Source organism: Marmota flaviventris, chromosome 15 (genome assembly GCF_047511675.1).
Source record: "Marmota flaviventris isolate mMarFla1 chromosome 15, mMarFla1.hap1, whole genome shotgun sequence".
NCBI classification, from domain to species: Eukaryota; Metazoa; Chordata; class Mammalia; order Rodentia; family Sciuridae; genus Marmota; species Marmota flaviventris.
Genome location: NC_092512.1, coordinates 847,001 through 862,671, shown reverse-complemented (window position 1 = coordinate 862,671; position 15,671 = coordinate 847,001). Strand labels below are relative to the sequence as shown.

Here is a 15,671-nt window from a genome sequence, read left to right as displayed (position 1 = left end):
CAGCCCTGTCTGAACCCTACTGGGCTTCTGAGCTCTGGGGCTGAGGCACCCTTGGCCACTGTGGCCTTCCTCCTCAGACTCTACATCCAGGTTGGCAGGAGAATCTCTTCTTGGGGATATTCCTCCTCCCCACCAGCCTGTCTGCAAACTTGCTTAACTAGTACCAGTACTTCAGATACATTAAGGGACCTACACACCATAAGCCACCCGATGTTCACAGAGCACACAGCTGTGTGCACCACACAGAGCCATGTGCACCCTCCCTGAAACCTGCTGTTCCTGTATTATCTCCCCAGGCCAGAAGCTGCTGTCCTCCTCCTCCATCACTGCTCTCCCTATCAACCTTCCACTGCTTTGTTCAGGCCTCTTCATGCCTACCAATCCTCCAAGCCAGCAGGTATACACTTCTGAGATGTGGATCACATAGTCCACCTGCCTAAGACTCTACCAGGGCCACCCTCAGGATGAAGTCCACATTCCTTAGCTTGGTACCTAGATCCTGCCTTCTGCCCACCTGCTCTCTGGCTCTCAGCTCAGTCCCAGCCCTGACCTTGTGCAGAACTGTCATTGTTCATAGCCCTCTGCCAAGGCATGGATGCACACTGCCTTTCCAGTTGCCAAGATGCAGCAGGTAAAGCAGCTCTCTTACCCAGCCTCCCTTTCTGGCATTCCCTTAAGCAAGTCCAGTTACTCCTCCAGGGATGCTGGTGAGAAGAAATCTGCTCAGTATTAGCTCACATACAGACCCCTCAGATTACACTAAAGAGGAAATATAGATCATCCCTTGGCTAAAGAGAAAGTCAGTGGGGTAGGAGATCCTCTGAGCAAAACATGCAAGGCAGTATTCTCAAAAAGTTCAAACTTTTCAAATTCTTGGCTGGGGGAAGAGGTCTTTCTAGAAACCACTGGGAGTCTAGAGGTGTCTGCCAGGACTCGGGGGCCAGGCAATCCAGAACAAAGACTTTACTGTAAGAAGTTCAGGGTCAAAGAGGGAGTGCTTGGGCCTGTCCTATAGGTAAGGAATGAGCCATAGCCTCCTCCAGGTTACCCAACTTGGGATGGTGTTCAGGAAGACAAGCCCAGAAATAGGATGTACAGGAAGTCTGGAGCTGAAGACAGGTGAAGAAAGCAAAGAGGAGGAGCTACAAGCAAATAATCTCAGAGGCATCAGGAGTCGGCTCAGCTGCAAAGGGATCAAGCTGAGCATGCAGGGCAAGGGGAGCAGGGGCAAAATAGAGACAATCAAGTGAAATAAGGAATCCAAGCACCTGGGCTGGGCAGACGAACAGGTAGAAGGTGCTCACGTTGATGCATGAAGCTAAATGGAACCATAGCAATTGTCAACACAATGATTTCTCAGGTAAGAAAGAAAAGCAGTTCTCCACACCAAAGAGCTGGCCTGGTCCTATCTGCAAGGACATGGTGCTGTTAGAAGCTGAACTGGTACTCACAGATAGAGCCCTTAGTGCTGTTAGGAGCTGGCCTGGCACTCACAGATAGTGGCCTTGGTGTGGTGTTCTACTTAAAATATAAATAATTTCACAGAATATCAATAACACACAAGGCCTCTGTTACCATGACGAATCATGACAAAAATAAGATCCCTCTCATGTCTAAACACAGACAAAACACAGGCATTGTCCAAGCCATACAAGTCTTAGAAGCACCCTAAGCTGGCCAGGCTGAGTGACTGCTACCCCCTCACAACTGACAGCTTTAGCTTCACTGCAGTTTATCTTTCCAGATAAAGAGGTATTGAGACACCAGGTACAGAATGACTGAAACCTTCCTCCAGGTTACCCAACTTGGTCCTGTGGGACTTCCTGTAAGGAAGTCCTTTCTAACCCTAACCATGACTCCACATGGCTCTACGTAGTATACATTTGCCCTTGCCTCCGGGAGCAGTAAGTAGTCCAACTTGTTCAACTATAGGTGGATGCCCAAGTGGGGTTTCACTGGAAACTGTTGGCACAGTTAACTGTACTCAGGCCAAAGAAGGTGAGTTTATTTTTCAATTAAAAAAGCACTTATTGGGGCTGGGGTTGTGGTTCAGTGGTACAGCGCTTGCCAAGTATGCGTGAGGCACCGGGTTCAATCCCGGCACCATAAAAATAAAATAAAGTATTGTGTCTATCTACAACTAAAAATAAATATATTTTTTTAAAAAGCACTTTTTGGGCTGGGGTCAATGGTAGAATACTTGCCAGCACCTGTGAGGCACTGTGTTTGATCCTCAGCACCACATAAAATGTAAGTATTTTTTTTTTTTTAATTTTGTAGTTGTAGATGGACAGAATGCCTTTGTTTTATTTATTTATTTATTTATATGTGGTGCTGAGGATCGAACCCAGGGCCTCAGACATGCTAAGCAAGTGCTCCACCACTGAGCCACCACCCCACACCATAAGTATTTTTTAAAAAAGCACTTATTTACATAAGTCATAATTAAATCTTTTTTTAAAAAAAAAAAAGAATAAACAATACCAGTATCTAAGGAATACAATGTTCACATCTCCATCACATTTCCCACCCTCCTGAGCAATACTATCATTGGGAGCCTGGTGTTGTAGTGCACACCAGTAATCCCAGTAACTCAGGAGTCTGAGGCAAGAGGATCATAAATTCAAAGCCAGCCTCAGCAACTTAGCAAGGCCCTTGGCAACGTAGTGAGACTGCCTCAAAATTTAAAAAAAAAGGAGGGGGGTGGGGATCTTGCTCAATGGTTAAGCAACTCTAGGTTCAATCCCCAATATTAAAAAAAAAAAAAGCCAGGCATGGTAGTGCATGCCTGTAATCCCAGTGGCTTAGGAGGCTAAGGCAGGAGGATTGTGAGTTCAAAGCCAGCCTCAGCAAAGTGAGGCACTAAGCAACTCAGTGAGACCCTGTCTCTAAATAAAATACAAAATAGGGCTGGGGATGTGGCTAAGTCAGTGGTCTAGTGACCCTGAGTTCAATCCCCAGTACCAAAAAAAATAAAACACTGTGGGGCCAACTCTGGACCTTAGCTCCATGATATCAGTGCAGGTCCTCTTTGCCATTTCTCTGGCTCATCAGGGCTACTGTTCAGCATATGTGGATTGGAAGCATCTTCAGGATAAAGACTGTGATCTGTGAATTTCAACACCCACCTAGCACCTAGTCCCAGATCTGGCATACCACAATGTTAAACATGGAATGAATGAATGAACTTTACATGGGATGAGCCACACAAGCACCAACCAAATCAGGACCAGAGACAGAGAAGGCTACAGACTTCTGGACTTTGGCTTGGCATCACCACCAGTAGGGAGGCATCTCAGGATTAAGGGCAGCAAACTAAAAGCCTTAGGAGATGTGTGAGGCACACTGGTGGGAACTGGAGGTAGGAGGAGGAAAGGATGCATGGGGGAGGAACAGGTGGTTGAGTAGGTGAGTTGAGGGCAGATATGCACAGTCTAAGGCGTATTTTGCAGGTAATGATGAACCTGAAGTGGTCTAAGCAGAGGCAGGGAAATCAGTGAAGATTACGGTGATGGTATAAGCAGGAAGAACTTGCTCTCAGGGACAAGGGGGAGGTGGAAGCAGGGGATCTGATGCAGGCTCCCAAGGTGGCCCCTTCCTCAGTGTGACCCAGATGCTGCTTCCCATGCAGAAGTATGACTTGGCCTATTCTGAGACCAAAATACTTGACAGATGTTTCTTGACTGTCTACCTAGTCTCAGCACTGTAGAATATTGAACACCTTTCAGGAGGTCCCAAATGTAATGCCTCTTTTCCCTTTAACCTCTTGACGCACTTTGCTCCATTGTCCACATCTCCCCATTTGTGGGGAGCCACATTGAGTTCCCTCGCCTTCCATCATGGAAATCTGAAAGATCTTGTGACTCGGTCTTTTCCCCTGCTCGGATAGCAAGGCCAGTCTTCTGAGTGGGCATAACCCTGGGTATGAGCCACACTCACCTATTCTATTATAATCCTACCCCTTTGCCCTGTTTGGGATAGAATGTTCCATGGAAACTCCTTTTGTGTGTCCTCTTCTCTTGCTCTGCCTTTGGGTGTGGCCTTCCTAGATGTCAGTCAATCTGCTGACAGCAGACATCATGAAGCTAGACTCAACTCCCCCAAAACCTGACCCCTTGCCTCATTTGAATGGCTTCCCCCCAATAAAAAGGTTCAGCCCGTGCGCATGCGCTCTCTTTCTTTCCACAGATGCCTAAGGTCAGCGGAGCCATCACAGGACCCAAAGAAAAAGGTATCTCTGTCTCTTGTGTGATTATTTCATGCAGCCCAGTTCCCCTGGAGTGACCCTGAGTGTTTTAGTCCTGAGAAACGTGACACCCATTGCTACCACTTCCAAACCTTGAGACTCTTGTGCAACTCCTTCTTCATACTCTCCTTCATTCTACTCTGGCCAGCTTTTCACTGTTATCCAGAAGCTTCCTGGTTCTGGGAGGACTCTACTAATAGGATCAGAACACTCCACTTTGTCCCAACTATCATGATCCTTGGGCATTCAAATTCTATCTTCTGAACACCTCTCAGATCTATGCCTTTCTCTCAAGTCAAGGCCCTGATCAATTCTATGGCAGCTCCTAATACCAAAGACAAAGGGATCTTTCTGAACTCAAGATAGTCACTCCCCTGTTTAAACTCCTTTGGAGACTGCAGACAAAACAGTGGACTAAACTGATCTGGGATTCCAACTCCCACTCTCAACATCTAAAATTGCTAGATAAAACATCCAAACACACATAGCTGAACTGCAGTCATGAAATAAATGTCAAAAGAGAGCAAAGAAGAGTGGCACATGCTTATAATCCCAGCTATTTGGGAGGCTGAGGCAGGGGGATTGAGAATTTGAAGCCAGTCTTGGCAATTTAGTCAAAAAAAATAGTGGCAGGGGAGTGGGGAGTGCTGGGAATATAGCTCAGTGATAGAGCATGGGCACAGCATGCATGAGGCCAGGAAGTTTATTTCAGGAATTCAAGTAGATTTTGATATTCAAAAATCTACTTGTAACAATATTAACAGAAAAATGGGAGAATCATATGATCATTTTAAGAAAAAGCATTTGGTCAGTTCTACTACTCATCTGTGATAAAAGCAAAATACTCTTAACAAATTAGAAAGAGATAAGAATTTCCTTAACCCAACAAGAAATAGTCTATAAAATTCCTACAGCAAATATCATACTTAATGGCAAATTATTGACAGCTTTTTCCTTAAGACTGGAATGAGATAAGGGTATCTCCTATCACTCCTTCAAGTCAACATTATATTGAAGATCTTACCAGTGCAACAAGAAAAACAAAATGAGGTAAAGATTATCATAAATGTTATTAACAAAACAAACAGACACAACAAACTATATACAAGGGAAGATTGATTATATTGACAGATTCATCAACAATAAAAGCTGGATGAATTAAGGTATTCTTGTGCAACTCCTTCTTCATACTCTCCTTCATTCCACTCCATTTAATGGTATATATTTGTTTTTATAGTTAGTAATACATTGACATGGTTCAAGTTCAGGAAATATGAAAGATTGGGCCAAGCGTGGTGGCACACACCTGTAATCCCAGTGGCTTAGGAGGCTGAGGCAGGAGGATCAGAGTTCAAAGCCAGCCTCAGCAAAAGCAAAGCACTAAGCAGCTCAGTGAGACCCTGTATCTAAAATATATAAAATAGGGCTAAGGTTGTGGCCCCTGAGTTCAACCCCTGGTATACCTTCCCCCCAAAAAAGAAAATATGAAAGATTTACTATGAAAAGACCCTCTTCTGCTGGGCACAGTGCCCCACACTTGTAATACCAATGACTCATTCGTAAAGCTGTCCCAGCCCAAGTACTAAATGCAGTCCCTGGAGCCTGGGAAGTCTTTAGTGAGGGCAGAGGAAAGTGGCAGATGACAGAAGGCCCTAGTTTAAGGAGTCTGAGGAGCTTTTATATCCAGTTCAGCCTTCCACTGAATGTGCAGGGTTGGGAGTGTAAGGTCACTACAGGTTGGACAGACTCACCTATGGAGCAGGGATAAATGACACCTACTCTTGGTTTGTCTTCAGGGTCAGATATAAGTTATCAGTGCTGAATGAACACCTGGTTATAATTAATGGACCTTCAAGACCCAGGCTCTTCACTTGCCTCCCCAGGACTGTAGAGGAAGAACTGCTGATTTTTGTTTTTGGGTTTTTTTTTTTTTGGTGATGGGGATTAGAACCCAGGGCCTTATGCATGCAAGGCAAGCACTCTACCAACTGAGCTATATCCCCAGCCCAGAAGAACTACTTTAATGTAAAAAGGTTCAAAGCCTATACTCACTCATTCTGATCAGATCACCAAGTTGAATCCCAGATATAGGGATTGGGCTGGGGATGAAGCTCTGTAGTAGAGTGCTTGACTACCATGCACAAGGCCCCTGGTTCAATCTCCAATACTGCACAAAGAAGAAGAAGAAAAACAAAGAACAGACATCAGGATTGGCACAGGATCAAAAGGCATGGAAGTTCCTAATGAAAATTGCTTTGGAAAGGTCTATTCTGATTCAACTGTGCTAAGGGTTAGGGAAAGGGAAAACTCACTCAGGATCAGGCTGTACCTGAGATAGCCCTGCCAATTCTGCCCCTGGCTATGGGGGCCAGGAGGGGAGTGATCACAGTACCAGGTCAGGCCCAGTGTCCCAGCATTAGAGGCACAGACTCGGGGTGGGGCAGGCTCATGTGGTGCATGGGACATAGGGTGTCAGGGATAGTATACAGGGAGGAACTGGCATCCATAAAGTTATAAAGTCCAAGAGGCCTGGACTTCACCCTGAAACAGAGGAGGCAAGGGAAGTGGGCAGAGCCAAGCAGTGTCCATGCATTTGCCAAGATTCACCAAGAGCCTTTGGATAGGCTGATAATAGGCTTGAGGGACCTAACCAAGGCTACTCTCCTGCAGCCTTAGGACTCACCAATCATATAATTTTTTGAATCAGAGGAGTTCCTTCATATACTCAAAAGCCCCCAAGCCCTTCCATTTCCCTGGGTGTAAAATTCATAGTTCTTATCCCAGCCTACAGACCCCTACTCCAACTTCTCTGACTTGCTCCTCCCCTTTCCCCACGATTCCCCTCCATCTCATGGGCCTCCTTGATGGTCTCAAAAACACACCAAGCCTGCTCACAAGCCCCAGGGCCTTTCCACTGTTGTCCCCTCTATTCAGAAAGGTTGGGGTTTTTTCTCAGTTCTCTGTATCTTTTTTCAGGTCTCCTTCAAAAGCATTGCCTTGACAGGGAGGCCTTCCCAATAACTTTAAACAAACAACATTCTCCCTTCTTGCTTCCCTCATTCCCAGTTTAACCCTCCTCATGCTACCTCCCTCAACACCAACATTTTTCTTAATTTTTAAAAAAATATTTAATTTTTTAGTTGTAATTGGACACGATACCTTTATTTTGTTTATTTACTTTTACGAGGTGCTGAGGATCAAACCCACTACTAAGCACATGCTAAGCAAGTGATCTACCATTAAGCTACAACCCCAGCCCCAATACCAATATTTATCAACCTTTTATCTGTCCATTGCCCGTCTTCCAACTTGAATGTTGGCTCCATGTCAGCAGGCCTTTGCTGTTATTTTTTTGTGTTTTGGTATCGGGGATTGAACTCAGAAGCATTCAAACACTGACCACATCCCTAGCCCTATTTTGTATTTTATTTACAGACAGGGTCTCACTGGGTTGCTTTTGCTGAGGCTGGCTTTGAACTGGAAATCCTCCTGCCTCAGCCTCCCAAGCCACTGAAATTACAGTTGTGTGCCCCAGCTTGCTGTGTTCTTTGTACCAATAAGGGATGGATCCTGCTGCATAGAAATAACCAAACACACAGTCCTCAGTGGCCACAAGACAACATTGCTGCCCCATGTTCCACAGGAATAAGCTGAGGTATCATTTAGTCATAAGTCACCAGAACAGGTACCCTAGTTCAGGCCTGTTAGATCCCAGGCCCACCTAACCACTATGCCTTTTTCTCTGTCCACAACCCAGATCTTGTGAGCATCTCCCAGGCAGGAAATGCCTGGATGTATTGGAAAGTTCCCGGCAATATAAACAGAGAGAGAGAGAGAGACAGAGAGACAGAGAGAGAGAGAGAGAGGATAGTACCCCAATTGTTGTACGTGCATTACTTTACCTGATACATGACCATATGAGGAAAGAGAGAATTAAAGGCCAGGGCTGGAGTGACATGGCTCTGAGATTAGGGTTTTGGAGTATCCTATGGATCAAATGTGTAGCTCTAAAATTCATATATTGAAATCTTTACCCCCTCTTTTACTCAGCTTTTTCACTGGTGTGACCAAAAACCTGACAAGAACAATTAGAGGAGAGAAAGTTCATTTGGGGGGCTCACGGTTTCAGAGGTCTTAATCCATGGATAGCCAGCTCCATTGCTCTAGGCCCAGAGTGAGGCAGAACATCATGGCAGAAGAGTGTGGAGGAGGAAAATTTCTCAAAACATTACACAAGGAAGCAGAGTCTTCTTACCAGTGACAAATATATATCCTAAAGGCATACCTAATGACCCACCTCCTCCAGCCACACCCTACCTGCCTATAGTTACCATCCAGTTAATCCCTGTCAGAGGATCAGGTTAAGTCTCTCATAACCCAATCATTTTACCTCTGGACTTTCTTGCATTGTTTCACACATGAACTGCTGGGGGACACCTCACATCTAAACCGTAATACCCCAGTGTTAAGGTATAGGAAGTAGGACCTTTAGGAAGTAATCAGGTGAAGAGTAGAGCCCTCATGAATGGGATTAGTGTCCTTTTTAGAAGACACCAGAAAGTTTGCTTCCTCCCTCTCTTTAAGCTCCACCATGTGAGAACACAAGAGCATGCAGCCATCTGTACACCAGCAGCAGGCCCTCACCAGACACCAGATCTGTTGGCACCTTGACCTTGGGCTTTTCAGTCTCCAAAACTGTGATAAATAGAGGTCTGTTGTTTAAGTTGCCTATTCTTTAGTCCTTTGTTATAGGTCTGAACTGAGACAAAGTCGGAGGGTATAGAACCCCAACCACACCTCTAGCAGGGTATGACATCATCCTAGTGTCCCCTCACAGAGCCTCCATGCTACCCTTCGTGGTTTTCAACTCTAACTTAGATGCTAGTCTCCGAGCTCTGCCCCTCCTTGCTGCCCTTCAAACACTGCTTTATAAAAAGCAGGGCTGGGGATGTAGCTCAGTGGGAAAGAGCTTGCCTACCATGTGTCAGGCCATGGGTTCTACCCCCAGTACTGGGGGTGGGGGGAAGGCAAGGAGCCAACAACACAGGGAAGTTACCCAGGTTCCAAAGCCTGACAGAGCCCTCCTGTCTCTGTCTTGGCATTAGTTCCTGATCCTTTAGGAGCATAAATGGTTGAACCTGGGGTTGATGACCAAGGTCATACTCCCAGAAGTCTCTGTTTCTAGCCAAGCCCTCATAAACCTTTCCTCTGAGGCCCCTCTTCCCAGTCCTAGCTGGCAGGGTCTCAGGTAGACAAGCAGATGCCCCCAACTCCTGGGAGCAATCTGCCTTCCCAAGCCCTATAGACTCATCAAGAGGAAAATGGAGCCAGGTGTGGTGGCAAACACCTGTGATCCCAACAGCTCAGGAAGCTGAGACAGGAAGGAAGACTGAGTTCAAAACCAGGCTGAGCAATGGCAAGGCACTTAGCAACTCAGTGAGACCCTGTCTCTAAATAAAATACAAAATAGGGCTGGGGATGTGCCTCAGTGGTCGAGTGCCCCTGAGTTCATTCCCCAGTATAACCCCCCCCCCAAAAAAAAAAGAGAAACGCAGAGACTTGTCCTCAGACACTCAGAAGGCCAGTTAGCATCTTGCCTGTTCTTATAGTCAACATAATTTTTCAGCTTTTGTGGTGGAATTCTTTCAGAAAAAATAAAACAGGTTGAATGACAGTACATTTGTACACTTATTGAATATTTACTTTGTACCAAGACCTGTGCTGGGCTCTGGAACACAGAGGAAGATATGATGTGGGGCTGGGGCTGTAGCTCAGTGGTAGAGCATTTGCCTGGCATGTGTGAGGCACTGGGTTCAATCCTCAGCACCACATACAAATAAATAAATTAAATAAAGGTCCATTTACAACTAAAAAAATATTTTAAAAAAAGATATGATGTGGCCTTCATCCTCCTGGAATGTCACTGAATCTCTCCTCCAGGCAGAGTCTAGGTCCAATAGATCATGTCAAAATTATGTTCTCACCAGTTGTGGTGGTGCACACCTGTAATCCCAGCAGCTCAGGAGGCTGAGGCAGGAGGACTGTAGGTTCAAAGCCATCCTCAGCGATTTAGTGAGGCTGTAAGCAATCTAGTAAGACCCTGTCTCTAAATGAACTATAAAAAAGGACTGGGGATATTGCTCAGTGTTTAAGCACCCTTGAGTTCAATCCCCAATACCAAAAAACAAAACAAAACAAAAAATTATATTCTCTATTGGAGCTGTGCAGCAAAAGAGGACAACTAGAATCAAGAAGATGCTGCCTGCATCAAGTACTGACCTTGACGGTTGGGAAAACCTGGTTTTGTCCTTCTGTCCTTACCTGTTGCATGAGGCACTCTGCCTCATGGGTTGTTAGGATGGTGAAAACAGTGCCTTTGCATATAACAAGCACTCAGTAAATGTCAGCCATTGCTTTTTCATTATCTGAAGTATAAGTGAGGGGGTAGAAAGGAGTTGCCCAGATGTCCAGGACAACACTGGCAGTCAAGGGCCAGCTACATCTGTGGGAGTCCAGACTGGACAAATCCCTCTCCTTGTCAGCAACCAAGACAAAGCAAAGATCCTTCTGAAGGCCTTGCCAACTTGGAAGGCTGAGATGAATTAAAAAATTAAAAAAAAAAAAAAAAGCAAATTTGAATGGGGACAAACTGCAAAAACCAATGACCCAAGACCAGAATAAGTAGATCTGACTCAGTATAAGCAAGTGGGACAATACTGAGGTTTGTTAGTAGAAAGTTACTAAGGAAACTGTGAGGAATGTAAACCCTGAGTGGATCCTTGGAGGTTCCTATCACTCCTACAAATTCAACCTCCCTGTACTCAAGGGAAGTCCTGGCCCAGCTAGGTGCAGTAGCACATTCCTATAATCTCAGCAACTTGGGAGACTGAGGCACAAGGATCACAACTTCAAGGCCAGCCTCAGAAACTTAGCAAGACCCTCAGCAACTTAGCAAAACCCTGTCTCAAAATAAAAATAAAAAGGACTAGGGATGTAGCTCTATAGTGGTAAAGCACCCCTAATCCCCAGAACCTCCCTGCCCCTGCCTCCCCAAAAAGAACCCCGGTTCGTTCCCAAGTGACTCTGTCCAAATGCCTACATGAGCTAGACTGAAGACAGAACAGGGAAGTCCAGTACCTCCCACTCCCCAGACTCTCACCCTAAAATGTATTATCCAAATGGATGTGGATAAACTTTGGGATGACTCCCTCACTCTTTAAACTTTTGCTGTTCCCTATCACAAATCAGACCCATAGATTAGGATACAAAAGGATATACCATAATAAAATTAATGATAAGAAAACTGGAATAAAGAGCAAATAAGATTAGAGAGAGGGGCTGGAGTTGTGGCTGAGGGGTAGAGCACTAGCCTAGCATGGGCGAGGCCCTGGATTCAATCCTCAGCACATAAAAATAAATAAATAAAGGCTGGGATTGTGGCTCAGAAGGAGAGCGCTCGCCTTGCATGCGTGAGGCACTGGGTTCAATCCTCAGCCTCACATAAGAATAAAATAAAGATACTGTATCCACCTATAACTAAAAAAATAAATATTTAAAAAAATAATAATTAATTAAAGATATTGTGTCCAACTACAACTAAAAAATAAATATTAAAACAAAAGAGTAGAGAGCAGATAAATGTGAGACACGACAGGAGGTTGTAACTGAACATTTTGGAGGGAGTCTGGGAGTTTTTGGAGGACCTCCATTATACACTGCGACTCAGAAGAGGCTGGGGAAGGTAGAGGCATGGAGGCCAGGTAGAAGCCCCCACAGTCTTCCCTGGCACCAGGCTGCTAGAAAGGAAAGGTATGCTAAAGGAAGAATCTGCAACAGTTCTCTCCACATTCCCTTTAGCACAACCAAACCCCTGGGAAGTTGTGGAGTTGTGGCTGTGTGTGCCCCCATCTCTACCTTACCTTCCCACTAGCTTGCCAGACTTGTTGATCTGGAGTCGGCCAAATCACTCTGCCCAGACAGCACGAATGACTTCCAAGTCACCAGGGCAGATGCACTTTTCAGTCTCCTCTCATCTGGCCTCCCAGAGCTTTAGATAGTATTGCTGCTTCATAACCCTGAAATAGCCCCTGTGCGCGGCTTCCTCAGCCAGCTCTTCAGGTCCTCTGCCCACTTCATGGGCTTTTCCACCCTATGGGCTTTGCAGGCACTTGGGCCTAAGACCTGTTCTCTCTGCTTCATTACTGATTCATGTGACCTCATCCCCTTGCAAATCTTCAGCTGCATCTAGAAGTTGATAACTTCAAAATGTATCTTTCCAGCCACACAGCAGGTTCTACTCTGAGAACCTGGTGCACAGATCCCCAGCTCCTTCTCTGATCTCCATGATCAAACTTGACTCAGGATCTCTGCTCTGAACTTGGTCTTCCCCACTGCTGGGTTGGTATAACCAGTGTCTCCACTGCCCTTGCCAGTAGCTATAAGGCTATCCCTGCCTTCGCCCTCACCATCCCCAATTCCATTCCATCTAGTACCACTGTCCCTCTGCCTTGCCATTCTCTCATCTCCATTGTGGCACCAATTGCATTTAGACTGCTCTCTTCATGTGCCTGAGGGACTGCAGTGGCATACCACTCCGCAGCTCTTTCCCTCCAGTCCATCCCCACACCCGCTTCCTTAAAACCCTTCCAGGATTTCTCAAGGCACTCAGGATGCAGATCAGCATCAGTCCTGTGGTGAGCTGCACTCCACCCTTCTCTGGCACATATGTCCTCTCTCCTTTGGCCTCGCACAGGCTCTTCCCTCTGCTGGAAAGCTCTTCCCACACTGATATTCTCCCTCACCGCATCTCAACTGTCACCTCCTCAGGGAAGGCTGCCCTCATACAACTGCGTCCAACTCACCCACTGTTCCCCCTCCGAGCACCAGTGCCACCTTTAGCAGCATTCATCACAAAGGTGACTCTACACCCACATGTGTTCATTGTGAATGTTCAGTTTATGTTCTGTAAGTTTGATCAGACAAGAACAATGCCTGTGATGACTGGCACTGATCCCAATTCCTAACACAACTGGTGATATACATGTTTTTGGAGGGAAAAAACACTGCTACAAAAAAAAAAAATGATGGTGTATCAATCAGAATCCTTTTATTTTAGGACATTTATTTTAATTGGTCCATGCAATAGTGGAGGTTGGAAAGTCCAAAATCTGTAGGGCAGACTGGAAACATCTCAAGATAGAACTCTTTTTTTTAGTTGTAGATAGACACAATATCTTTATTTGTTTTTATTTAGTTTTTTTAATGTGGTGCTGAGGATTGAACCCACTACCTCACACACACACGAGGCAATTGCTCCACCACTGAGCTACAACCCCAGCCCAAGATAGAACTCTTTATTTCTGGGCTTAAAACTTTTGCTTTTAAGTCCTTCAACTGATTGGACGAGGTCCACCCATACAATTGAAAGTAACCTTTACTTAAAGCTAACATTTTGTAGATGTTAATTACATCTGCAAAACACCTTTATAAAATGTCTAAACTAGCATTTGACTAAACACCTGAGCACACAGCCTACCCAAACTGACACTCATGAAACCATTATAAACTGTATCAGCCTAAGGAGAAGCCAATTTTCATGACCAGAGATACTCTACCAAGTTAGAAAGAAGGAAAAGAATGCCTGGGGTCAGAGAGACTCAGCTGGAATTACACTCAGGAGTGTCAGAGTACGGGGTAGGGCCCCCCCCCATTGTGAGGTTCAGGCAGAATGCTCAACTCACACTGATGGCAGCACTGCTTCATCTCCCGCTTCTTCACTTCCACGACGTTCCAGGAGCCTGCTCACTGGCCTGTGCCTGTATCTCTTCCTGCCCCTTGAAGAGGTTTGTCAAAAGACACCCATAGAGCCAGTGGAGATCATGAAGACACACCCTCCCTCAACTCCCAAGGTCAGATTCGTGGAGCTCTCTGTAGATAGTTCTAAGAGAAGGGATAGCTATAAGGAGGGCTCAGAGTCCTGAGTTCTTGAAACCAGGTAAGTAATACTGTTCTGTTTTGTTTTGTTTTTGGGGGGTTGGGTAGCACCAATTGAACTGAGGGGCTCTTAACCACTGAGTCACATCCCAGCCCTTTTTTGTATTTTATTTAGCGACAGAGTCTCACTGAGTTGCTTAAGGCCTCACTAAATTGCTGAAGCTGGCTTTAAACTCATGATCCTCCTGCCTCAGCCTCCTGAGCCTCTGGGATTACAGGCATGTGCACTGCGTTTAGGGGTCTTGGGTTCTTAAACAACTAAAGTCAGGAAAATTCAAGGAGCTGGGGAGCAGAGAGTCAGATGTGGAGGAATTACCTCCAGGGATTTGGGATAAGAGTCCAGAAATGGAAACACCAAGCTGTAGGGAGCCAGTTACTTGGATGAGGGAGCCCCTAGGCCAGCATCCAGAGAAGGGTTCTGAGCACCTGGGGACAGAAGAAACTATGGGCCAATGTCCAGGCATCCAAGGCAGAGCATTCTCAGGTAGAGGCTGATGGGCTAAATCCAGGCATGCCCAAGATCATAAAGAAAGGTCATCTGCCCAGGAAGGCAAGGTGATGAGTTTTCATTTTACATTCATTGGTTATCTACCTACACTAAGCTGGGCCCTTTGCTGGATGCTGGGGACTCCAGAGGAGTGGCACAATCCCTGTTCACACCATAAAGCCAGTAAATATAGCATTAAGGAGCTAACAGCACAGAAGCAGGGCAGGTGCTATGATACAGGACACATCTGCTGGGGAAGCCCAGCAGGCAGCAATTAGCTTGCAGTGGGGGAAAGAAGGCTTTGCAGAGGAGGCATCTTGAGAGTGAAGCTGCCAAAAAGAAGGAGTCAGGACATTCCAGGTCAAGGTAGGGCCGTTCACAGGCCTGGCAGCATGGAAAGCTGAGCCTGTTAGAGTAGAGGACAGGAGGAGAGCACAACCTCTGACCTCACAATACCCAGGGCCCGCTGGGCCAGCCTTGCAGACTTTGGCACCCTCTTTCAGCCCGGGCAAGGCCCGGGGCCCTGGGCAGCCTCCAGGTGCAGTGCCCTCCTGTGGGCAGCACCCTCCCTGCTGACCTGGGGCATGTCTCTACTCACCAATTATGAGGGGCTTCGGCATCAGATAGAGAGGCTGGTGCGGGAGAATGAGGAACTGAAGAAGCTTGTGCGGCTCATTCGGGAGAATCAAGAGCTCAAGTCTGCAATCAAGACTCAGGCAGGCGGCCTTAACATCAGTGGGCTCACCAGTGGGCTCGGAGAGATGGCAGCAAGTCCTTCCCAACGCCAGGGTAACTATAAGAGGCCTGGGTCCAAGGACAGTGGGAAGGAAATGGTGAGGCTGCTGAGTGAGGAGAGACTCAGTGTGCTTGGGGTCTCAGGAAACTATGGAGGGAAGGCACAGATAGTAACAAACTTGGGGACATTGGCCCTACTAAGTGAAGGAA

At 46.1% G+C, this 15,671-nt stretch overlaps 1 protein-coding gene and 2 long non-coding RNA genes across 4 annotated transcripts in view; 2 read left to right on the top strand and 1 right to left on the bottom strand.

Moving 5' to 3' along the window:
• The first annotated feature begins 274 nt into the window (after positions 1-274).
• LOC114105820 (uncharacterized) lies at positions 275-5,412 on the top strand. The gene is made up of 3 exons (XR_003585099.1): positions 275-397; positions 4,189-4,231; positions 5,194-5,412. It is a non-coding gene; the product is annotated as an uncharacterized lncRNA (long non-coding RNA).
• Positions 5,413-6,304: 892 nt separating this feature from the next.
• LOC117794706 (uncharacterized) overlaps positions 6,305-15,671 on the bottom strand; it is a 15,210-nt gene continuing 5,843 nt past the window's right edge. For both annotated transcript variants that reach the window (XR_011704699.1, XR_011704700.1), the window contains exons 4-5: positions 15,325-15,530; positions 6,305-6,413 (exon numbers count right to left, since the gene is read on the bottom strand). This is a non-coding gene — a long non-coding RNA (uncharacterized lncRNA). The remainder of the gene's footprint in view (positions 6,414-15,324; positions 15,531-15,671) is intronic.
• Spatc1 (spermatogenesis and centriole associated 1) overlaps positions 15,311-15,671 on the top strand; it is a 20,165-nt gene continuing 19,804 nt past the window's right edge. Inside the window, exons 1-2 of the mRNA XM_027949476.3 lie at positions 15,311-15,515; positions 15,554-15,559. Coding sequence (XP_027805277.3) covers positions 15,311-15,515; positions 15,554-15,559 — 211 coding nt within the window. The remainder of the gene's footprint in view (positions 15,516-15,553; positions 15,560-15,671) is intronic.